At 43.1% G+C, this 25436-nt stretch overlaps 2 protein-coding genes and 1 pseudogene across 6 annotated transcripts; 2 read left to right on the top strand and 1 right to left on the bottom strand.

The window, feature by feature from the left end:
* The first annotated feature begins 9963 nt into the window (after window positions 1-9963).
* iba57 (iron-sulfur cluster assembly factor IBA57) lies at window positions 9964-12194 on the top strand. Of its 2 annotated transcripts, none has more exons than XM_045694216.1 (3): window positions 9964-10383; window positions 10711-11060; window positions 11478-12194. In XM_045694216.1, the coding sequence occupies exons 2-3, from the start codon at window positions 10925-10927 to the stop codon at window positions 11867-11869; spliced, it is 528 nt and encodes a 175-aa protein (XP_045550172.1). In that variant the 5' UTR covers window positions 9964-10383; window positions 10711-10924; the 3' UTR covers window positions 11870-12194. The 2 variants fall into 2 exon arrangements, with proteins under 2 accessions (XP_045550172.1, XP_013996060.1); XM_014140585.2 differs by having other exon boundaries at window positions 9970-10492.
* A 769-nt stretch (window positions 12195-12963) lies between these two features.
* Window positions 12964-14657, bottom strand: LOC106569339 (2-oxoglutarate and iron-dependent oxygenase JMJD4-like; annotated as a pseudogene).
* Window positions 14658-18133: 3476 nt separating this feature from the next.
* LOC106569337 (synaptosomal-associated protein 47) lies at window positions 18134-25188 on the top strand. Of its 4 annotated transcripts, none has more exons than XM_014140582.2 (5): window positions 18134-18316; window positions 19550-20078; window positions 20342-20841; window positions 21509-21633; window positions 23830-25188. In XM_014140582.2, the coding sequence occupies exons 2-5, from the start codon at window positions 19573-19575 to the stop codon at window positions 23974-23976; spliced, it is 1278 nt and encodes a 425-aa protein (XP_013996057.1). In that variant the 5' UTR covers window positions 18134-18316; window positions 19550-19572; the 3' UTR covers window positions 23977-25188. The 4 variants fall into 4 exon arrangements, with proteins under 4 accessions (XP_013996057.1, XP_013996058.1, XP_013996059.1 ...); XM_014140583.2 differs by lacking the exon at window positions 18134-18316 and adding an exon at window positions 18447-19054; XM_014140584.2 differs by lacking the exon at window positions 18134-18316 and adding an exon at window positions 18447-19169 and having other exon boundaries at window positions 21512-21633.
* Window positions 25189-25436: the final 248 nt, after the last annotated feature.

Here is a 25436-nt window from a genome sequence, read left to right as displayed (position 1 = left end):
GATGGAAAAGAAGTTCAACAAATGGTCAGACAGGCCACTTCCTGTAAAGGAATCTCTCAGGTTTTGACCTGCCATTTGAGTTCTGTTATACTCACAGACACCATTCAAACAGTTTTAGAAAATTTAGGGTGTTTTCTATCCATATGTAATAAGTATATGCATATTCTAGTTACTGAGTAGGAGTGGTAACCAGATTAAATCGGGTATGTTTTTTATCCAGCCGTGTCAATGCTGCCCCCTAGCCCTAACAGGCTAGAGAGGTTAAGCATCTCCAATCCAAAATGTATTCTAGAATCGGCTTCCTATTTTTCATCAAAGCATCCTTCACTCATGCTGCCAAACACACCATCATAAAACTGACTAGCCTACCGATCCTTGACTTCGGCGATGTCATTTACAAAATAGCCTCCAACACTCTACTCCGCAAATTGGATGTAGTCTATCACTGTGCCATCTGTTTTGTCACCAAACCCTAATATACTACCCACTACTGCGACCTGTATGCTCTTGTTGGCTGGCCCTCGCTACATATTCGTCGCCAAACCCACTGGCTCCAGGTCATCTATAAGTCTTTGCTAGGTAAAGCCCCGCCTTATCTCAGCTCACTGGTCACCATAGCAGCACCCACCCGTAGGACACGCTCCAGCAGGTATATTTCACTGGTCACCCCCAAAGCCAATTCCTTCTTTGGCCGCCTTTCCTTCCAGTTCTCTGCTGCCAATGACTGTAACGAATTGCAAAAATCACTGAAGCTGGAGTCTTACATCTCCCTCACTAACTTTAAGCATCGGAGCAGCTTACTGATCATTGCACCTGTACACAGCCCATCTGTAAATAGCCAACCCAACTACCTCATCCCCATATTGTTATTTATTTTTTTGCTCCTTTGAACCCCAGCATCTCTACTTGAACATTCATCTTCTACACATCTATCACTTCAGTGTTTAATTGCTAAATTGTAATTATTTCTCCACTATGGCCTATTATTTGCCTTACTTCCCTAATCTTACTACATTTGCACACACTGTAGATATACTTTTCTATTGTGTTATTGATTGTACGTTTGCTTATTCCATGTGTAACTCTGCGTTGTTGTTTATGTCGCACTGCTTTGCTTTATCTTGGCCAGGTCGCAGATGTAAATGAGAACTTGTTCTCAACTGGACTACCTGGTTAACCTCTATGGGCTAGGCGGGACGAATTCGTCCCACCTACGTAACAGCCACTTGAAGCCTGTGGCGCGATTTTCAAAACCTTAAAAATCGAGTACCAAGCCAGAAATAAACAGACACCCATTTTTCAAGCTAGCATATAATGTCACATAAACCCAGAAGACAGCTAAATGCAGTACTAACCTTTGATGATCTTCATCAGATGACAACCCTAGGACATTATGTTATACAATACATGCATGTTTTGTTCAATCAAGTTCATATTTATATCAAAAACCAGCTTTTTACATTAGCATGTGACGTTCAGAACTTGCATACCCCCCACAAACTTCCGGAGGAATTCGCTAACATTTTACTAAATTACTCACGATAAACGTTCACAAAAAGCATAACAATTATTTTAAGAATTATAGATACAGACCTCCTCTATGCACTCGATATGTCCGATTTTAAAATAGCTTTTTGGTGAAAGCACATTTTGCAATATTCTAAGTACATAGCCCAGGCATCACGGGCTAGCTATTTAGACACCCGGCAAGTTTAGCACTCACCATAATCATATTTACTATTATAAAAGTTTGATTACCTTTTGTTGTCTTCGTCAGAATGCACTCCCAGGACTGCTACTTCAATAACAAATGTTGGTTTGGTCCAAAATAATCCATCGTTATATCCGAATAGCGGCGTTTTGTTCGTGCGTCCCAGACACTATCTGAAATGGTAAATCAGGGTCGCGCGCATGGCGCAATTCGTGACAAAAAAAATCTAAATATTCCATTACCGTACTTCGAGGCATGTCAACCGCTGTTTAAAATCAATTTTTATGCCATTTTTCTCGTAAAAAAGCGATAATATTCCGACCGGGAATGTCCATTTAGCTAAACTGAGGAAAGTAAACAAAGCTTTCGGTCGACGCGGGCACGCGCCTGAGTCTCACAGTACTGTAACCAGCCACTACCCAAACGCGCTACTTTGTTTCAGCCAGAGCCTGCAAAGCCACGATTCAGCTTTTTGCCGCCTTCTGAGACCCTATGGCAGCCGTAGGAAGTGTCACGGGACAGCTAAGATCCTCACTCTTCAATAAACAGAGACAAGAAAAACGACACCTTGTCAGACAGGCCACTTCCTGCCTGAAACCTTGTCAGGTTTTTGCCTGCCAAATGAGTTCTGTTATACTCACAGACACCATTCAAACAGTTTTAGAAACTTTAGGGTGTTTTCTATCCATATGTAATAAGTATATGCATATTCTAGTTACTGGGTAGGAGTGGTAACCAGATTAAATCGGGTACGTTTTTTATCCAGCCGTGTCAATACTGCCCCCTATCCTAAACAGGTTAATTAAATAACCTGGTGAAAAATTTATAAATTAATACAAATTACACATTTTGTTGTGTTACAGCCTGCATTTAAAATGGATTGAATTGTGATTTTTGCCACTGGCCTACACACAATACCCCATAATGTCAAAGTGGACTTTTGTTTTTAGACATTTTTACAAATGAATGACAAGCTGAAATGTCTTGAGTCAATAACTATTCAACCTCTTTTGTTATGGCAAGCCTAAATAAGTTCAGGACTTCAAATGTACTTAACAAGTCACATAATAAGTTGCATGGACTCACTGTGTGCAACAATAGTGTTTAACATGATTTTTGAATGACTACCTCACAGAGTTGTGGACTCGAGTCACATGAATGAACCCCAATGACTCGGTGGCGCGTGATGTGTACAAGGAAAGCAGGTACGAGGTCCGCAAATCCATTAGGGACGCAAAAAGACAATACAGACTCAAACTTGAATTGATGTTTGACAACTCAGACATGCATGTGATAACGACTACAGACTATCACAGACAACAAAGGAAAATCCAGCTGTGCGGTGCCCACCGAAGCCTCCCTCCCACACAAGCGTAACACATTCTATGCTTGCGTCAAGGCAGAAAATACTGAGCCATCCTGGAACACTGTCGCTGCTCTGGATGACCAGGTGCTTTTGCTCTCTGAGGCTGACATGAGAAATCTCAAGAGTGAATACTCCCAAAGCCGCTGTCCCAGATTACATCCCTGGCGCGTGCTCAGAGTGTGTTGACCAGCTGGCGGGCATCTTCTCAGACATCTTCAACCTGTCCCTCTCCCAGGCTGTAGCCCCCACCTGCTTTAAGGAGACCACCATCGTTCCAGTACCCAAGAAAAACAAGGTGACATGCCCAAATGACTATCGCCACGTCGCACTCAACTCAATCATCACGAAGTGCTTCGAGAAGCTGGTTTTAGCTCACATCAAGGCCAGCATGCCAGGCACACTGGGCCCATTCAAATTTCCCTAAAGCTCCAACAGATCCATGGAAGATGCCATTTCCATTGCTATTCACACGACCGTAACACATCTGGACAAGAGGAACACCTATGTGAGAATGTTGTTAACTGGCTACAGTTCAGCGTTCAACACTATTATTCCCTCCAAAATCGACACTAAGCTCAGAGCCCTGGGTCTGCACACCAACCTCTGCAACTGGATCCTGGACTTCCTGACGGGCAGACCACATGCTGTGAGAATTGGCAACAATTCCTCATCCACACTGACTCTTAACACAGGGCCCCCCTTGGGGTGTTTCCTCAGTCCTCTGCTGTACTCCCTGTTCACCCACGACTGCGTGTCAGTTTCTGTGTTATTTGATTGTTGTTTCCTTAGGTTACCACTTCGAACTGCAGGCATCAACGTTTCCCACCGAGGGTTCCAGAGTGGCATACGCTATCTCCTTGCTCTCAGGACAGTCTCTGGCCTGGGCCACGGTCATATGGGAGCAGCAATCAGAACGGACTCAGTGAGGTTCTCAAGGATGAACTGGCTTCCCCTGACACTCTGGATGAGTTTATCGTTCTGGCCATCCGGATTGACAACCGGCTTCGGGAACGCTGTCGCGAGAGGACGGAGGGGTTCTGAGTTATTTCCAGTGTTTTGCGTTCCGCTGAGGGAGTCGACTCTTTGTTTGTTCCACTGCCTTAAGCTGTGTCTGCTTGTCCTGTACCCCGTCAGAATTCTCCTTCAGAGGAGCCGATGCAATTGGGACGCACAAGACTTTCCGCTCTGGAGAGAAGGTGCAGGATTAACAAGCAACGTTGTCTTTACTGTGGACAGTCTGGACATTTCCGTGCCTCCTGTCCTGAGCTGATCAGAAACAGGATGACTCGTCAGTAGACGGGAGAATACTTGCGAGTCAGATACAGTCTCCAGCTGCCGACACGGTACGCACCTTGCTTCTGGCCAACCTGCAGTGGGACAATGGGCAGATGAACATTCCTGCTTTCATAGAATCTGGGGCTACCGGCTGTTTTCTGGATCGTTTTCTGGATACATTAGCTCGGCAACAGGGGCTGCCTCTCACTAAGCTGAACAATCCGTTGTCGGTCACTGTGCTGGATGGTCAACCCCTAAGGTCTGGGAAGGTGAAGCAACTCACCATGCCTATTCAGCTACAAGTTCTGGATTATCATGTGGAGTTTATCCAGTTATATTTGGTCTCCTGAGCTTCCCCTGGTTCTTGGACATCCGTGACTTTCTATGCATAATCCTGAAATTGACTGGCCCTCGGGAAGAGTTCTGGGATGGAATCCTTCATGCCAGTCCACCCACCAGCAACTCTCTCCACACCATTCCGGCCCTGCTTGTCTGGAGGCTTCCGATTCTCCTGTTCCCCCGGCTGGGGGTGACAAGCCTGATCTTTCCCACATACCTTGGGAGTACTGGGATCTGGGTCAGGTCTTTAGCAAAGAAGGGCCAGCGAACTGCCTCCTTAGAGATCCTACGATTGTTCCATCAACATCCTGCCCGGCACCACCTCTCAGAGAGGAGGGCTGTATTTTCTCTCAGGTCCAGAGACTGCAGCCATGAACAGTTACAGTTGAAGTCAGAAGTTTACATACACTTAGGTTGGAGTCATTAAAACTTGTTTTTCAACCACTCCACAAATTTCTTGTTAACAAACTATAGTTTTGGCAAGTTGGTTAGGACATCTACTTTGTGCATGACACAAGTAATTTTCCCAACAATTGTTTACAGACAGATTATTTCACTTAAAATTCACTGTATCACAATTCCAGTGGGTCAGAAGTTGACTGTGCCTTTAAATAGCTTGGAAAATTCCAGAAAATTATGTCATGGCTTTAGAAGCTTCTAATAGGTTAATTGACATCATTTGAGTCAATTGGAGGTGTACGTGTGGATGCATTTCAAGGTCTACCTTCAAACCCAGTGCCTCTTTGCTTGACATCACGGGAAAATCAAAAGAAATCAGCCAAGATCTCAGAAAAAAATGGTAGACCTCCACACGTCTGGTTCATCCTTGGGAGCAATTTCCATACGCCTGAAGGTACCATGTTTATCTGTACAAACAATAGTATGCAAGTATAAACACCATGGGACCACGCAGCCGTCCTACCGCTCAGGAAGGAGACGCGTTCTGTCTCCTAGAGATGAACGTACTTTGGTGCGAAATGTGCAAATCAATCCCAGAACAACAGCAAAGGACCTTGTGAAGATGCTGGAGGAAACAGGTACAAAAGTATCTATATCGACAGTAAAACGAGTCCTATATTGACTTAACCTGAAATGCCGCTCAGCAAGGAAGAAGACACTGCTCCAAAACCACCATAAAAAAAGCCAGACTATTGTTTGCAACTGCACATGGGGACAAAGATCGTACTTTTTGGAGAAATGTCCTCTGGTCTGATGAAACAAAAATAGAACTGTTTGGCCATAATGACCATCGCTATGTTTGGAGGAAAAAGAGGGAGGCTTGCAAGCCAAAGAACACCATCCCAACCATGAAGCACAGGGGTGGCAGCATCTTGTTGTGGGGGTGCATTGCTGCAGGAGAGACTGGTGCACTTCACAAAATAAATGGCATCATGAGGCAGGAAAATATGTGGATATATTGAAGCAACATCTCAAGACATCAGTCAGGAAGTTAAAGCTTGGTCGCAAATGGGTCTTCCAAATGGACAATGACCCCAGGCATACTTCCAAAGTTGTGGAAAACAAAGACAAGGTATTGGAGTGGACATCACAAAGCCCTGACCTCAATCCTATAGAACATTTGAGAGCAGAACTGAAAAAGTGTGTGCGAGCAAGGAGGCCTACAAACCTGACTCAGTTACACCAGCTCTGTCAGGATGAATGGGCCAAAATTCACCCAACTTATTGTGGGAAGCTTGTGGAGGGCTACCCGAAACATTAGACCCAAGTTAAACAATTTAAAGGCAATGCTAACAAATAGTAATTGAGTGTATTTAAACTTCTGACCCACTGGAAATGTGATAAACGAAATAAAAGCTGAAATAAAAAATTCTCTACTATTATTCTGACATTTCACATTCTTAAAATAAAGTGGTGATCCTAACTGACCTAAAACAGGGAATTTTTACTAGGATTAAATGTCAGGAATTTTGAAAACTGAGTTTAAATGTATTTGGCTAAGTTGTATGTAAACTTCCAACTTCAACTGATTATTCGGTCGTCCACTTAAACCGCAGGAGCAGGTTTTTTCTTTGTTGGAAAGAGGCATGGGGGATTACATCCCTGTATCGATTACCTGGGTTTAAATAACATTACCATCAAGAACCATTACCGTCTTCCTCTTATGTTGTCAGCCTTTGAGAGACTCCAGGGAGCTACGGTTTTCTCAAAATTGGATTTACGGAACGTGTACAATCTGGTGCACATCAGACAGGGAGACAAGTGGAAGATAGCATTCAACACGCCAAATGGACATTATGAGTACCGTGTCGACTTACAACCGCTCCAGCCGTTTTCCAGGCCCTTGTTAATGATGTGCTGCGTGACTTCCTTAACCAGTTCGTGTTTGTGTACCTTGATGACATCCTCATCTTCTCCAGGTCCATGGTTGAACACATCCAACATGTTCGCCAGGTTCTACAAAGACTCCTCTCTCACCAATTGTTCGTGAAGGCCGAAAAGTGTGAGTTTCACGTTCCACATATCTCCTTCCTTGGGTACATCGTGTCTCAGGGCTGTGTATGGATGGACTCCTAAAAGGTAGAAGTGGTGGTCAACTGGCCGCAACCCAGCACAATCAAGCAAGTCCAGCGTTTTAGGGTTTTTGCTCATTTCTACCGGAGATTTGTGAGAGACTTTACTTTGGTGGCTGCGTCATTGACAGCGCTCACCAAGGGCAACGCTGGGCATGTAAGCTGGACCCCTGCTGCTGAGAAGGCGTTCCAGAACCTGAAACGTTGGTTTTCTTCTGCACCCATTCTAGTTCATGCGGGTCCTTCTCTTCCCTGTGTGTTAGAGGTGGATGCCTCTGCCGTTGGCGTGGTTGCAGTTCTGTCTCAGTGCTCGGCTAAAGACCAAAAGCTTCATTCCTGTGCCTTCTTCTCCAGGCGTCTCACTCCAGCAGAGAGGAACTATTATGTCAGCAATCGGGAGCTGTTTGCAATCAAAATGGCTTTGGAGGAGTGGCGGCACTGGTTGGAGGGTTTGGAACATCCATTCATGGTTTGGACTGACCACAAGAACCTGGCCTACATCCAGGAGGCTAAATGCCTCAGACCCCGACAGGCTCGTTGGGCTCTTTTCTTCACTTGGTTCAGATTCACATTATCTTAATGTCCAGGGTCTAAGAACGTGAAGCCGGATGCCCTTTCTCGCCAGTTCTCCAGCTCCAGTGAGGATTGGCAGCTTGGATCCATCATCCCCAGGTCGCTCATCCTAGCACCAGTGTCCTTGGGTATAGAGACTGTAGTCTAGCACCAGTGTCCCGGGGTATAGAGACTGTAGTGAGGGAGGCGCAGGGTAGGGAGGCAGTTCCTGACGGCTGTCCATCTAACAAACTTTTCTTCCTCTTGAGGCACAGTCCAAGGTACTTCAGTGGGCTAACTCTGTTTCTGAGTTTCTGAGGAGGAGGTTTTGGTGGACCTCTGAGGAGGCGGAAACCCGGACCTTTGTGGCTGCCTGCCCGACATGCATCCGGAACAAGACTTCTCGTCAGCAGCCTCTGGGGCTTCTTCATCTGCTGACAACACCTCCTCAACCCTTCATCACAGGTTTTCCATCCTCAGAGGGCCACACTGTCATCCTGGTCATTGTGGACCACTTTTCCAAGGGGGCACATTTCATTCCACTGCCTAAGCTTCCATCTGCCCATGAGACTGATCAGCTACTTATTCAGCATGTTTTCCGCCTTCACATACTTCCTCTGGACATCGTCTCCGACCGGGGCCCCCAGTTTGCCTCCAGATTCTGTAAGGCGTTCTGTACTCTTCTGTACCCTCAGTCCAACGGTCAAACGGAGTGGGTGAACCAGGATCTGGAGACCGCCTTACGGTGCAGTGTGTCTGCCAACCCTGCCACTTGGAGTCAGCATATTCCCTGGGTGGAGTATGCACACAACACTCTCCAGTGTTCCTCCACCGGCCTGTCACCATTCCAGGTTTTGTTACGGATACCAGCCTTCTCCGTTTCCAGATCAGGAGAATAAGTGCCGGTTCCATCCGCTCAACGTCTCATCTCTCGTTGCCGCCGGACCTGGTAGTGGCTAACCATATGATGGATTGCGGTCTCTCCTTTTCCATAAGAAACAAACATGTAAATATGTAATTCATTTGGGTGAACTATGCTATCCCTTTAAAATAGGACCATAGAAAATTCTGCCTCGAGGTAGCTCTCCAAGAGGGTTGGCTACCACTGATCTATGTTTACAAATACTGGGTGTTTCTACAAATTACTCCACATTTATGATAAGTCTAATGAATATCAATCTTCAGGTGGTTGAGACTGATTTGTAAAACATTTCCATCATCTTACTCTAGGCACTGGGCTATATTATATTGTCATATGCTGTCAAAAGGATGCATTCTGTGACTAATTAATTTGTTGACAATTATGTGTACAAAACAGAGCTACAAGTTGCCTAACTACTCTTTTGACAGTTGAGTTCATCAACTTAGTTCAGAAGATAACAAACATGCCTGTCCAGTCTGCCAGTGGCTGTCTGCTTGACTCTATTCATGAGGGGTCTTTCACTACATTTATAAACTGCGTGGTTTGAGCCCTGAATGCTGATTGGCTGACAGCCGTGGAATATCAGACCATATACCATGGGTATGACAAAACATGTATTTTTACTGCTCTGATTATATTGGTAACCAGTTTATAATAGCAATAAGGCACCTTGGAGGTTTGTGGTATATGGCCAATATACCACGGCTAAGGGCTGTGTCCAGGCATAGCCTGTGTCATGCCTAAGAACAGCCCTTAGCCGTGGTATATTGGCCATATACCACACCCCCTCATGCCTTATTACTTAAACGCGCACCTACTAAACCAAATCACAAGCTTCAATCTGCCGCTTTTCACAGTGCAGTGGCAGGAAAATGAATAAGAAAATAGAAGCAGTACTTTTTTCAATGCCTGAGAAATAAGAGGTGTGGTGCGTGAAGAGGGTCAAATGAGTGAGAGTTGGCAGCACTGAATCAATATTTCAGTTGTATGAAGGCTTAAAAATCCTTCTTAAGCCTATCTCCTCCCCATTATCTAAATTGATTGAAGTGGAAGTAAATGACATCAATAAGGGATCATTGCATTCATCTGGATTCACCTGGTTAGTCTGCCATGGAAAGAGCAGGTGTTCCTAATGTTTTGTACACTGTGTAGTAGACGATCCATGATTCAGAACGTGAGTGGATTACCGTGAAAACAACAGGCGAGCGAACATCTTGGAAGCAGTCTTATTACCTCAGTGAACTGAACACACGAATCTTCTGGAAATTACCCATCGTCGTGACGTAAACGCACGCAGTGCATTGTGGGATTCAAAATGGAGTTTGTTATCAAGATGTCAGCTGAAACGTCCCGTCTCGGACTTATTTAACGCATTTTATTTAAATGTCAAGTTGCTGTTTTTCGCACACGTACCAAACAATGCACTGTATGGGATTGGTTTGTTTCGCTAGGGCCGCGGTTGGTCCAAACTCTTTACTTCGACTCTACTCACGCAATTTCAATGCTAGAAAATGTTCCGATCGCCGGTACCAGTGGACAGGTGCTTGGTGCCCAGCAGGATGGACCAACATCAATAATTACAGTCAGGAAGCACGTAAGAATGTATTGGGACAGTATGTTTGCTATCATCTTCCACACAGGACCTTACTGAAAGTTCAAGGGCACGATACAAGATCGTTTCTTCAAGGTATTGTAACCAATGACATGGAGCTCTTTGCAAAAGAGGAACAGAACGTTTTGTATGCGCACATGCTGAACGTTCAAGGAAGAACACTGTATGACATTATCATATACAGGTAATGCCTTATTGTAACAGCTACATCTTGTTTACAGTCAGGCTAGCCATAACCTCCATTGTGGGCGTGGCTTGCTTATCTAACTACTAAGTTTCACATGGAAGTTACTGTGCAGCAGTTAAGACTGTTTCAATTAGTTACTAGAAACCCAGGCATGGTATACATTTGAAGCACTCCCACATGATGGCTGACATGTTCTTTCTTTTATTGTTATTTAGGTTGAAAGAAGCAGAAGCGGGTTGTGGTGTTCTGGTCGAGTGTGACACCACCATAAAGGACGTCATTTTGAAACATTTGAAGGTGTACAAAATCCGCCGGCAGGTGAAGATCAGCACCTGTCCAGAGCTTTCTCTATGGGCTGTGTTGCCTCAGGGAACAGCCCCAGGCCACGAGAGGCCTAAGCCAGATCTCACTGCCCCAGAAAAAGCTCTGATGTGGGAGGAAGATCCGAGAACTGAAGCCATGGGCTGGAGGTTGGTGGTGGACAACAAAGTCGATCCTCTGGAAATGATTCCATGGTGTCAGCAAGGCGACTCAGAAGAGTACCACAGGCACCGCTATGCAATAGGTAGGATCAGCCAACTAGAGGTTTAAGTGGTGGAAGTGGTTTGCTTGCCTCATCTAATACTATGTGGTGTAGCCAACTCTATGGTTGTATATTGTCAACTACTGGGTTGTTTGTCATGCCATATACAATAGAACAGTTGGTTGCAGCATACGGTATGGGGTGGCAGGTAGCCTAGTGGTTAGAGCGTTGGACTAGTAACCGAAAGGTTGCAAGATCAACTCCCAGAGCTGACAAAGAAAACATCTGTCGTTCTGCCGCTGAACAAGGCAGTTAACCCACTGTTCCTAGGCCGTCATTGAAAATAAGAATTTGTTCTTAACTGACTTGCCTAGTTAAATAAAGGTAAAAAAATAAATAAATGGCTAGCAGGGCTGTTGGATTGAAATGATTCCTGTAATCACCCTATATTTCTCTTAGGACTTCCTGAGGGGGTGAAGGACCTTCCTCCCGGGGTGGCTCTTCCTCTGGAGTCCAACCTGGTCTACATGCAGGGCATCAGCTTCAGTAAGGGCTGTTACATTGGCCAGGAGTTGACCGCCAGGACTCATCACACCGGGGTGGTGCGCAAGCGTCTGATGCCTGTACGCATGTCAGCACCAGCCGAAGGCCTGGAGGAAGGAGTATCGCTACAGACCCAGTCTGGCAAGCCAGCCGGGAAGCACAGAGCTGGGGTTGGAGAGCTGGGCCTGAGCCTGATCCGCCTGGCTCACGCTAAAGAGCCACTGACACTCAAGGCGTCAGAGGACACCACAGTGACTCTAGAGGCCTCCGTGCCAGACTGGTGGCCCAAAGACACTAAAGCAAAATGAGGATAGAGGTATTTATTGACCCCCAACAATATGAAACATACATATGTTCAAAAGAGCCATAGAATTTCAACATGGATAGGGTCCATAGTTACATCTTCTCATTCCAAATCTATCGAATACAGTATTTCACTGGTACCACTAGCAACCATGTCTGACATAGCTTTACTTTGTTTGCAGTATTGAAATTGCTTTAGACTTCCTGAAATTATAATTTGCGTATCTTCCTTGACACTATGCTGTTTGTCAGTTGTGCACCACCATTTACTATCTATTGTCAGAAATATTACTATGCATCTCTGGTGTAATAAACATACAAGGACACAAACTATGGATGTTTCTCATTTTCTCAACATCTTTCACACAAAACATCCATAAACGTATGTATTTCAAGACATCAGGCAAGTCATTTGGGCTACCTATCTCTGAAACCAAAGCCTTATCAACCAAATGTATTGATAAAGATGCTCAGAAAGGGATACAGTGGCCTACTCCTGGTAAAGGGAGTGCTGCCCCCTAGTGGAGTGTATGGTTTCTTTAATCTGCAGCAGTAAACTTTCAGGTTTCTTATTTTTTTATTTCACCTTTATTTAACCAGGTAGGCTAGTTGAGAACAAGTTCTCATTTACAACTGCGACCTGGCCAAGATAAAGCAAAGCAGTTCGACACATACAACAACAGAGTTACACATCGAATTAACAAACATACAGTCAATAATACAGTAGAAAAGTCTATATACAGTGTGTGTGCAAATGAGGTAGGATAAGGGAGGTAAGGCAATAAATAGGCCATGGTGGCAAAGTAATTACAATATAGCAATTAAACACTGGAATGGTAGATGTGCAGAAGATGAATGTGCAAGTAGAGATACTGGGGTGCAAAGGAGCAAGATAAATAAATACAGTATCGGGATGGGCTAATTACAGATGGGCTATGTACAGGTGCAGTGATCTGTGAGCTGCTCTGACAGCTGGTGCTTAAAGCTAGTGAGGGAGATATGAGTCTCCAGCTTCAGTGATTTTTGCAGTTCGTTCCACTCATTGGCAGCAGAGAACTGGAAGGAAAGGCGGCCAAAGGAAGAATTGGCTTTGGGGGTGACCAGTGAGATATACCTGCTGGAGCGCGTGCTACGGGTGGGTGTTGTGTGAGCTCAGAGTTGAATGGTCCAGTTTCTTAAAGTCTTTGCAGAGCATGCATTCTAGAATGTGAGCCACCCTCTGCAGGTCACAGGCAGCGTGGTGAGGTCCTAACGTGGTCAGGGTATCTGAAAGATGCAGGGGGTAATTTGAGGTGGCGTTTCCAGAGCAAGAGCTCAAGAAAGACATGCGGTTGTCAGTGATGATCTTTAGGAAAGAGGCAAACTCCCTGTAGTCAATCCCAGAGCAAGACTTCATGATGACCTGGAAAACAAAAACACTTTAGTTACTACAGACCACACAGCTTTTTAAAAATAAATCTGCTTTTGACATACAGTATCTCCAAGTGTTCCTCCACTCCTCTATCTCCCTCTGGACAGCAGACAGCTCGTTCTGAAGAAACTGCCACATAATGTACACATTGCAGCCATTCAATCAGTTATGGTTGATAGAGATGGTGTCTTCCTGCAGGATTATGAGACAAAAATGGGGTTATTACAGTTCAAAATTAGCCAGATGAGCTTATATGTGCTTAACTGGCAATGATTTGTAAATAAGCTCTTGCACCACATCCAAACAGCAGCACTTAGCAAATTATAAACCTGATGGTGCCAACCACAGAGCACAAGAATGATCTCCCCCGCTTCCTGAATGATCTCTAGTGGCTGGCAGGCCTCAGAGTGTGGGAACTGCCCCTTGTCTTGAAGCATGGGGGTAGTGATGTCATAAGCAAGGTTGCCATGGCTGTCTCGTAGAAACTCTTGGCCGGGGAATATAGGAGACATTTTTTCCTGCCACAGATATTCACTGACCAGCTGTAGGAGCGAAATGCATCAGTGTGGAATGGCATCCTATAGTGATGAGAGAAACAAGCACATGATGTTAAGGGAGAGTGAGATAAGAGGATATCCATATTAGGGTCTATAATGAAATATGTTTTGTTATACCATGAGTCTTTGGGTCCCATGTAGACGAAGCGGTAGTCGTCCACCTCCAAGGTATTCCAATACTCATTCAGCCAGTCAGAAGAAAAGAAGACTGGGGTGGTGTAAACATGTTCAGGAAAATCCCTGTGGCAGACAGGAGGATACAGTTGAGCAATGTCTAAATCAAATCAAATTTCACATCAAATCAAATTTTATTGGTCACATACACATGGTTAGCAGATGTTAATGCGAGTGTAGCGAAATGCTTGTGCTTCTAGTTCTGACCATGCAGTCATATCTAACAAGTAATCTAACAGTTTCACAACAACGACCTTATACACACAAGTGTAAAGGAATGAATAAGAATATGTACATATAAATATATGGATGAGCGATGGTCGAACGGCATAGGCAAGATGCAGTAGATGGTATAGAGTACAGTATATACATATGAGATGAGTAATGTAGGGTATGTAAACATTATATAAAGTGGCATTGTTTAAAGTGGCTAGTGATACATTTATTACATCCAATTTTTTCTAGTGGCTAGAGATTTGAGTCAGTATATTGGCAGCAGCCACTCAATGTTAGTGATGGCTGTTTAACAGTCTGACGGCCTTGAGATAGAAGCTGTTTTTCTAGTCTCTCGGTCCCAGCTTTGATGCACCTGTACTGACATCGCCTTCTGGATGATAGCGGGGTGAACAGGCAGTGGCTCGGGTGGTTGTTGTCCTTGATGATCTTTTTGGCCTTCCTGTGACATCGGGTGGTGTAGGTGCCCCCAGTGATGCGTTGTGCAGACCTCACTACCCTCTGGAGAGCCTTGCAGTTGTGGGTGGAGCAGTAGCCGTACCAGGCGGTGATACAGCCCGACAGAATGCTCTCGATTGTGCGTCTGTAAAAGTTTGTGATTGTTTTTGCTGACAAGCCAAATTTCTTCAGCCTCCTGAGGTTGAAGAGGAGCTGTTGCGCCTTCTTCACCAAGCTGTCTGTGTGGGTGGCCCATTTCAGTTTGTCCATAATGTGTATGCCGAGGAACTTAAAACTTTCCACCTTCTCCACTACTGTCCTGTCGATGTGGATGGGGGGATGCTCCTTCTGCTGTTTCCTGAAGTCCACGATCCTCTCCTTGGTTTTGTTGACGTTGAGTGTGAGGTTATTTTCCTGACACCACACACCGAGGGCCCACACCTCCTCCCTGTAGGCCATCTCATCGTTGTTGGTAATCAAGCCTACCACTGTAGTGCCATCTGCAAACTTGATGATTGAGTTGGAGGCGTGCATGGCCACGCAGTCGTGGGTGAACAGGGAGTACAGGAGAGGGCTGAGAACGCACCCTTGTGGGGCCCCAGTGTTGAGGATCAGCAGGGTGGAGATGTTGTTTCCTACCCTCACCACTTGGGGGCGTCCCGTCAGAATGTCCAGGACCCAGTTGCACAGGGCGGGGTCGAGACCCAGGGTCTCGAGCTTAATGATGAGTTTGGAGGGTACTATGGTGTTAAATGCTGAGCTGTAGTCGATAAAGAGCATTCTTAAATAGGTATTCCTCTTGTCCAGATGGGTTAGGGTAGTGTGCAGTGTAGAGGTTAACCGATTAATCGGAATGGTCGATTAATTAGGGCCGATTTCAAGTTTTCCTAACAATTGGAAATCGGTATTTTTGGATGCCGATTTGGCCGTTTTTTAGTTTTTTTACACCTTTATTTAACTAGGCAAGTCAGTTAAGAACACAATGACAATTACAACAATACTGAATGAACACTTATTTTAACTTAATATAATACATCAATAAAATCAGTTTAGCCTCAAATAAATAATGAAACGTTCAATTTGGTTTAAATAATGCAAAACAAAGTGTTGGAGAAGAAAGTAAAAGTGCAATATGTGCCATGTAAGAAAGCTAATGTTTAAGTTCCTTGCTCAGAACATGGGAACATATGAAAGCTGGTGGTTCCTTTTAACATGAGTCTTCAATATTCCCAGGTAAGAAGTTTTAGGTTGTAGTTATTATAGGAATTATAGGACTATTTCTCTCTATACGATTTGTATTTCATATACCTTTGACTATTGGATGTTCTTATAGGCACTTTAGTATTGCCAGTGTAACAGTATAGCTTCCGTCCCTCTCCTCGCTCCTACCTGGGCTCAAAACAGGAACACATCAACAACAGCCACCCTCGAAGCAGCGTTACCCATGCAGAGGAAGGGGAACAACTACTCTAAGTCTCAGAGCGAGTGACGTTTGAAACGGTATTAGCGTGCACCCGGCTAACTAGCTAGCCATTTCACATCGGTTACACCAGCCTAATCTTGGGAGTTGACAGGCTTGAAGGGGTGGGTGTAATTTGTGGAACGTTCCAACAGGAATTTGTTCCTAAAAACGTAAAGTAAAAGGTTGCCAACCAACAACGCATACAAAGTAGCAACGCATACAAACCTAGCTAACTAGCTGCCGAATAGGCATCAACTCACCACGTAGCTTATTCTTAATGTTTGTCCATAGGTAAACAGACATGTGAGGAGAGACATTTTTCAGAATAAACGTGATGAGTGAAAAACGCTATGAAATAGACCACTCCCTACCCGGTATCTTTTTCTGCCGCTATACAACTTTGTATGCGTTGTTTTTTGGAAACCTTGTTATTTACGAAGTTTTTGGAATAGATTCCTGTTGGAACATTCCACAAATTATACCCACCCAGGTTGAAGTCATAAACAGCGCAATGCCTGAAGCACAGCGAAGGGCTGTTTGAATGAATGCTTACGAGCCTGCTGTTGCTTACCACCGCTCAGTCAGACTGCTCTATCAAATCATAGACTTAATTATAATATAATAAACACACAGAAATACGAGCCTTAGGTCATTAATATGGTCAAATCCGGAAACTATCATCTCGAAAACAAAAGTTTTTTTCTTTCAGTGACATACGGAACCGTTCCGTATTTTATCTAACGGGTGGCTAAGTCTAAATATTCCTGTTAGGCATTGATGTATATGGTTAGGTACATTGGTGCAACGATAGTACTTTTTTTCGCAAATGCGCTTGTTAAATCAACACCCGTTTGTCGAAGTAGGCTGTGATTCAATGAAAATTAACAGGCACCGCATCGATTATATGCAACGCAGGACACGTTAGATAAACTAGTAATATCATCAACCATGTGTAGTTAACTAGTGATTATGTTAAGATTATAAGTCTAATGCTAGCTAGCAACTTACCTTTGCTTCTTGCTGCCCTCGCGTAACAAGTAGTCAGCCTGTTAATCCTTGTGGAGTGCAATGTAAGGCAGGTGGTTAGAGCGTTGGACTGGTAACCGAAGGTTGCAAAAACGAATCCCCCCTGAACAAGGCAGTTAACCCCCGTTTCTAGGCCGTCATTGTAAATAAGAATGTGTTCTTAATCTGACTTGCCTAGTTAAATAAAGGTGTAAAAAATAAATAAAAATCTGCAAATCGGTGGCCAAAAATACCGATTACCGATTGTTATGAAAACTTGAAATCGGCCCTAATTAAACGGCCATTCCGATTAATCGGTCGACCTCTAGTGTGGAGTTGCTGACTAACGGCGAATAAAGTATAAACTATCAAAATAAAGAAAGTCGCACACTCCATGTATAATCTCCCGGCAATTTAATGGGTATTTACCAACGTTTCGGCATCACTGTGCCTTCCTCAGGGTGATGCCGAAACATTGGTAAATACCCATTAAATTGCTGGGAGATTATACATGGAGTGTGCAAGTTTCTTTATTTTGATAGTTTATAATCCTTCAGATAGAGACATCCTTTTGGTGACGAGTGTCCATTCTGGATGTATTCTTTCCAGTAGTGAATAAATTCCTTGAATGGAATAATTTGCTTGGGGTTTGCATTGTATTCTTTCGCATTACTGTTTGCAACAGGAACCAGAGTCTCATCTGCAAGGGTAAAAAATAGAAAAACCTTATGTGAAAACAACTTATAAATGGGTTATTTGTTCATCATAACTGCAGCACGAATTATATCAGATAATTCCACAGACAATGAGATATGGCTGTCAAATCACAGATCAGAACAGCCCATGCATAGGCTAATCAAACTCATTCATTTCACACCAACATTATGAATAGAAAGTTACTGGGCATTGTAATTGATCTGTAACAACATTTATTTACCAAATTGCTGCAGCAGTTTCTGGAAGGTTGGTTTCCCCTCTTCAGTGACCCACTGTTTTCTGCACGTCCAGTCTAGTGAATTTCCTCAAGAACATGCATGGGTGGTTGGGAAGTTAAGTACTTTTTAAAGAATCTGGAATAGCTCAACTCCTTCTCTATGTAATCCACAAAGTGCGAAGACCAGAATTGTTCATAGGATTGCCTTGGTATTTTGACAAGGCTGCAGCAGTTATGGTAAGACTCACTGTCCATGATATTCAATAATGTAAACAAATCCTGGATATAGCTAACTAGTTAGCAAGCAATTAAAACTGGCGACGTACCTACGATATAACCACATAATGACATGGTATGTCACGTGAATCCCACTTCCACCATTTTGGGATTTGCATTACAAAGATACATCGAAAATTTGGAGGGTCTGGTTCGTTTATTCGAACCTAAAAATAGCTTTCTATTTGACATGCTATGATATTCAGTTTGCATTGCAGGGAACACATTTATCGATGCACAAGCCCAATATTAATTACAAAGCTACATTTGTTTTATTTTTTTGCACCTTATTGTTTCCGTACATCTTGGACATTGTCTGCTAATTCAACGTTGTCTTAAAAATACAATGTATGTAGTACATATAAGCAACGAAATTAGACAATCATGTTAATCTACACATTTAAGGTAGCAGGATCATTGTTTCTAGACGGACTGTAAACATGTCTGTACTGAGAACCTGCCGTTGTTCCACTTCCTAAACAAATCAGTCGCCTGCAAACAGCTCTTTTTATTTAATTTTACGAATTATTAAACTGACAGATTCAAATATATATATTCACAGAAGAACTGTACTCGAATAAAAATAACTTTTGCACAATCGATAATATTATCGCCTTGCCCAACATTGCAGAATTGTTGCCATTGATTTCCTGGTATAGTCATAACCCTGCAGGAGTTCACGTGCCAGGTTTCTAAAAAGTAAACAAAAACATGAACGTTGAATGGTCGCTAGCTATTTTGTTTGGTTTCAGCTATCCTTTAGTTTGCACACGAATGTAATTCAATGCTAAATACATTTTCTTTTATTTTAGAGGTAAGCTTATGAAGAGGACTGCTGGCTGGATAACTAGCTAACGTTAGATAGCTTCCTGGTGTATTATGATTGTGCATGTTTTTCTAGACAGCTAGCAAGCTGAGCATATACATAGTGGCCCTAGCAAAGTAACGTTAACTAGTACACGGTAACGTATGTTTCTAGCTGTAACGTTACTGCCCTACAGTAGCTCTAAATAGCTAGTCCAAAATTAATTGATTACCATGATGACATCTAGGTAGCTACTTGAAATACCTAGCTAGTAGTTCCAAAGGTTTAGGGTCTAATCTTTAATCTCGATTAACATCTTGACCTTGATTCAAATACTCTGTTATTTCTAATATGACATCTGAACTTATGTTCACCCCTCTTTACCTAAGTGAGCATCTGAAGCCAAGTCAAGATGACAAGCCCAAACCGAGACATCCCCATCCACAGCTGGCCAGGCTCCTACTACATCAACAGCGAGAAGCGCTGGGAGGCTGGGACCCTTTCCCTGACCCGCACCATGCTGCGCTTCACCTCAGACCAGAGCAAAAAGAACCTGGTTGGCTTCCGCCTCACTAGGATCATGGAGATCAAGATGGAGTCGTCCAGCGTCATATTCAGCACTCTAACTGTGTTGGAGCAGGGGAATCTCAAGCACTGGTTTGGCTCACTGAAGCCCAACCGGTTGGTGGTCTACAATGTCCTGGAGCATTTCTGGAGGGAGAGGTTGTTGTCCCCTGCTACTGAAGTCCAGGGGGCAGAGGCACAGCCCACCAAGGGGAGGGAGCTGATTAACCTGGTGGCGGGGGCTCAAAGACGGCTAGAGGACACAGGGAATGTCCTCCACCACCAAGGAGAGCAGTTTGATAACGTCATGCATGGCCTGGACAAGATCGACTCTGATCTGGGCGTGGCAGACAAGTAAGGAGGATTTTGATATTGTATTCTACCTCTGGGCCTTGTCATGTAACTGTTTTATTATTTTTTTGTTTTCAAATATTGTAACTTTCCATGGATATTGTCTGACGTTTTGATGCCTTTCTATTTACATGTAATTGGTTAATCTATAGTAGTGAAGAATTGAGATTGGATAGCGATAATCCAGAAGATGTTTACCTTTCTTGATTTGTGTGATCCGTCACTGAATTGGATGGATTCCTCTAACTTCTGTTACCACTCCGCAGGCTACTGTCTGAACTGCAGTCTCCCCCTTGGTGGCCTTTTGGCAAATTACCCTGGAAGAGTCAGCAGGATGCCAATGCTGAGCATGCTGACAGAGAGGCCACTTGTAAGGGAACAGCAACAGGCAAGCACAGAGTGATCACCAGCATACCAGCCATCGTTTCCAGAGGTGGAGACTCGGACCTGAAGCCTGGCTGCTTGATGGTGATGGTCTCCTCTTTAGAAGTCCGAGACACAAACTATGTGCTCCTCCACCGCTTTGAGAGGGATGAGGTGGATGACATCCGGGTGCACAACCCTTATGAGATCAGTGTGAGGCAGAGGTTCATCGGGAAGCCAGACATATGCTTCAGACTCCTGTCGGCTAAAATGCCGGAGGCCATGTCTGTGCTAGAGATGCAGTATAAGAAGAAGGTAGAGTACACAAGTGAGTACTCTGCCTTTAAGACGACCCCAGCCACAACCCCAGGTGACAAGGATCAAGGTTCAATATGGAATGCAGGTAAGAACTGTAGATTTCACTTCTGAAGTCACAGGCAGGTGTTCTTCTTTGTTTATTTTGTATTGTACATTGGTTTGTATTTGACCACCAAGTGGCAGTAAAGGTCTGTGTATTTTAGCATTAGTTCAATATACATCTTTGAAATTGCTTTAGGCTCTCTTGAGGCTCAAATGTCATGATACACTCTAGATCAGGGTTCCCGAGTAGGCGGCTCGTGGGCCAAATTCGACCTGCGGTTGATTTTATTTGGCACCCCAAGTTTTCTGATTAAAAACATATATAATTTTTGTTGTTTGACATAAGACTGTAAAATCCCCAGGATATCAGCTCAAAGTGTATTTTAATTTAGGAAATCTGTTCCCAAGTGCTCCCACACATAACTAGAGAGGCATTGGTGGTCGTATTCCAATGTAATCAAGGTTTTAAAGGATTCTGTTTGTCAAATACTGTATCTGTTTGGGATTCTTGCGGTCAATTTTGCTGTATACAAATTATTTATATCTATGTTGACCCCTGCTCTAGATTATTGATTTATTACACAATTCTGCCTTTTATGTTATGAGCTTTCCCCCATACATTATCATGGGGATACTGTTACGCTCATAGGATGATCATTTGTTTGTTTGAGTTGCCTTCTCACTGTATCTCTGTCCCCCTTCCGTGGCAGTAGGCTTACAGCAGTACCAGGAGACAGAGGTCCCCAGGACGGTCCCAGCAGGAGAGCTTTCCCAGGTGCATTTACATGTCCTTAAGCCAGAGGTTACTCAGGCTGAGGTTCAGGAGCTCCGACAGGTGAGAGATCTCTCCTTCTGTATACTAAAGCATGTGATCTATGGAAGCCTAACCCTATAACAGTCTAAAGTTATACTGCCCTTACATTGTCTCTCTTTCTGCTTAATACCTGTTCTGTAGACACCTGTTTTGTATGTAGAGGAAATGCATAATTGAGTAACCATGTTACGATTCAGTAAAGGTATTCCATTTCAATAGCAGGTTTTAAAGAACAAGTATAACTTTGCCTATGGAAATCATGGGAAGATAAATGCTCTATTTCTATTCCAAACAGAGATTCACTGTAATGATTTAGATTTGTCAAATTATATTTTATGTGTAAGTCGGTGAGACCACAAACCAAACTCCAATGGGTTTAAGAGAGAGAGAGGAGAGAGGGAAAGATACATGGCCAGTTATTTGGTTGACTTTTCTGGTCAGACAGTGTATAAAGTATTTCCATTCAAAGCCATAATGTTGAACAGGGTGAGCTCCATACATGGTCTATGGTCGCGAGACATAAACAGTGACGCAAATGTAGTCAATTATTTTTTATTTAACACATTATTATAAGTTGCTCAGAATGCTGTATTCCATATTAAACCTCTTCAAAACACAACATTTTGTATATATCTAAGACCACATATGTAATTGGTTGGTGAACCGTTACAGGTATGTTGTCATTTTCATAATCCTCCTGAAACATAGGCTACAGTCTCTCCAGACATGGATGTTTCTTACTGTCCCATAAGCAATTCTATAAAGCTGAATGAAGCTAAGATAGAATGAGCCTTTTGTGGAAACTGCGTTTACAACGGAATAGTTAGTTAGGTATTACAAGTTAAGTATTGACCACTTCAGAATGGTCTCAATACGATTGTATCTCAATATAGTTTTATATATAATCATTTTACAAACAAATCGATCATGTAAGTGACGTTTTTCTCATTTAGTCTGTGTACAATTCAGGGATGTGTAATCTTTCTCTATCAATGGATTATTATGTTGTGCTGATAAGTCTTAATGGTTCTTTTGAACTACAAAGCCTGCCACTTTCTCAAGTGATACAATAGTACACTTTTTGACACACCCAACCCTTCTCTTGAAGTCATTCATATTATGATTAGAACCTATAGTGAGAGCCCCTCGTTGAGAGCCACTTTCAACCTTATTTCCTACCCAAGTATATAGCAAATAGACCCTTTTGTCAAAAGATATTTGATACAGATTATCAATAGGTTTATTGTTCAAATCAGTTAAATATTTACAGTTCTTTATGTCCTAAACAAATTCCTACGAGTCACCTCACCTCACCTTTCATCAGTTTACTGAGGTTATTAGCCTGCTTTTTAAACTTGTGTGTATTTTACTAACATATCTGGCTAAGTTAATACACCCAAACAAACCTAATTTTCAAGCAATGGTGTGATGATATTAAACTTGAGCAGTAGGACTGAGTTAAAGGTCCTGTGCACATTGTTTCTGTGTCACTTACTGGCAGTTGAAAACGCACATAATGTCAATGGGTGTGTGTGTGAGCATGTGTAGGATAACATAATATTAGTTCAGAAACCACGGTGGTGGGGTTTGGAGTGAATGTTTATTAGGTTTTGCTTGGCACAACGCTGTTTATTTTAGATGTTCCATTGACCATTACATACACAGTTGTTGGAGCTTGGAGATGGAGTTGCAGAATTCCCTGAACACACGGAAAGTTGAAATAACATTTAATTTGACTTGTTTGTTATCGATGACCAGAGGAGCACCTCTGTCAAACCACCATGTGCTTGAGTATCATATACTAGTCACATGAATATTGTTTCACATGGAGATTGTGTCTTGAACTAGCGATGTAAATTCAGTTATTATAGATAGTTTTTTTCTGTCTCCTTGGCCCCGGCAGGCAGTGGAAGAAGAATTATGACTGAGAAGAAAGTGTTATTCCTCCTCTCTGCTCATCTCCCCCGTCTTTTCCACTCACTGACTCACTTCCTCTCCTCTCAGGACATAACGCCTAGACAAGACACTTTTTCCCCCACAACAAGAAACAAAATGACTCCCACAGACCTAGGTCAAATACATATGTCAAGTACTTGAGCTGCACTTGATTTACTTTGCCCTGTAAAATGAAACAGAAGAAATGGATCCAAACGTGCGAACCACACGCTAAATCAAGTGTGTGTGTGTGCCTATATGTTTCTCTCCCTGTTCTCGCAGATGCTAATGCAGCTGAAAAGTCTTGCTCTGGATGCTGAGACTGAGCTGGAGAGGCAAGACGAGGCCCTGGATGTTCTGACCACCTCTACGGACCAGGCCACCATGCACATAGACAAACACACCTGCCGCATGAAAAGGCTGCTGTAACTAACTGACTTACAACACAATGCAGAAATGTACTGTGTGTTGCTGTTGCCTTACGACAAATATATTCTGTTAGAAAGTTGTTGTACTGTACCTCTATATTTGAGGTTCCATAACCATTGAAACCAGATTTTACCATCTGCTTCGTTGCAACACATCAAGTTATGTCTTAGCCTCAGGTGTAGTCATACACCCTTACCTCATTGTAACGTGTAAAATATAGAAATCAATGTTCCTCTCAATGTGGTAATTACTGACCAGTCCACTAGATGTCATTTACACCAAGGTGAGGAAGCGTTCACTCTCATCAGCACTTTGTGGAGATATCGTCCTCTTAGCACTGACAAACCATGAATAGATCCAAACTTGGTTGTTGTTGACGGGAGGTTGGACAGACAGAATGGTCTCTGTCACACATGTATACCATGGTTCCGGATGTTGTACTTAAATCACAATGAGGAACAATTGTCACACGTGTTTTTTCCTTCTTCTTTTTCAGTTGCAGGTGTCAGTAAAGCCATCCCCCTCCCTCCATGCACATGGTTTCCCTCCAGGTCCAAGTGTTGCATGTTTCTGCTGAGTAAAGCGATGCATCGAGTGGAATCTGTAGAACTGTAAGGTTTGCAGTGGGTATGTAACATGTAGCAAACTCCGTTGAAACTGTGTCCCTTGAAATACACAGAATACTGTACAGAGCCCCTACTCTAAGTCAATTCCTATTCCATAATGTTCCGTACTAGAGAAAGCAGGGAATAACTCACAATAAGTTGTCTCTCTAACATTGTCACTGGATTTAGGAATATCTGTATAATCTTATATGAATAACTTGCATATTTCTATCCTGTACTGTACTCGATGTTGTACTGAAATTGAATTATTGTCTCGCTATCATATGTGAACTTGCGCTAAACTGTTATTTAAACTCAATATATCTGGTAAATATCTGGTAAATAATGCTTTTCTCCGTACAAATAATGCCCAAGGCTCCCCTTGCTACTGTACTGTAGAGAGCAGAGGAAGTATTTGAGTGGCGTGTAATTATCCAATAAAACACATTTACATAAAATACAGACAAATGGCTTTAAGTACTACAGTACAACCCGCCCAGTTCATAAAAGGCAAATGACACTGAAACAAAATATAAATGCAACATGTTAACGGTTGGTTTCATGAGTTGAAATAAAAGATCCCAGAAATATTCCATGCACGCAAAAAGCTTATTTCTCTCAAATTTTGTTCACAAATTAGTTTACATCCCTCTTAATGAGCATTTCTCCTTTTCTAAGATAATCCATCCACCTGGCAGGTGTGTTATATCAAGAAGCTGATTAAACAGCGTGATCATTACACAGGTGCACTTTGTGCTGGGGACAATAAAAGGTCACTATAAAATGTGCAGTTTTGTCACACAACACAATGCCACAGATGTCTCAAGGTTTGAGGGGGCGTGCAATTGGTATGCT

This window comes from Salmo salar, chromosome ssa14, assembly GCF_905237065.1.
Source record: "Salmo salar chromosome ssa14, Ssal_v3.1, whole genome shotgun sequence".
NCBI lineage: Eukaryota > Metazoa > Chordata > Actinopteri > Salmoniformes > Salmonidae > Salmo > Salmo salar.
Note: the sequence above shows the minus strand (reverse complement) of the source record. Positions and strands in the feature narration are given on the sequence as shown.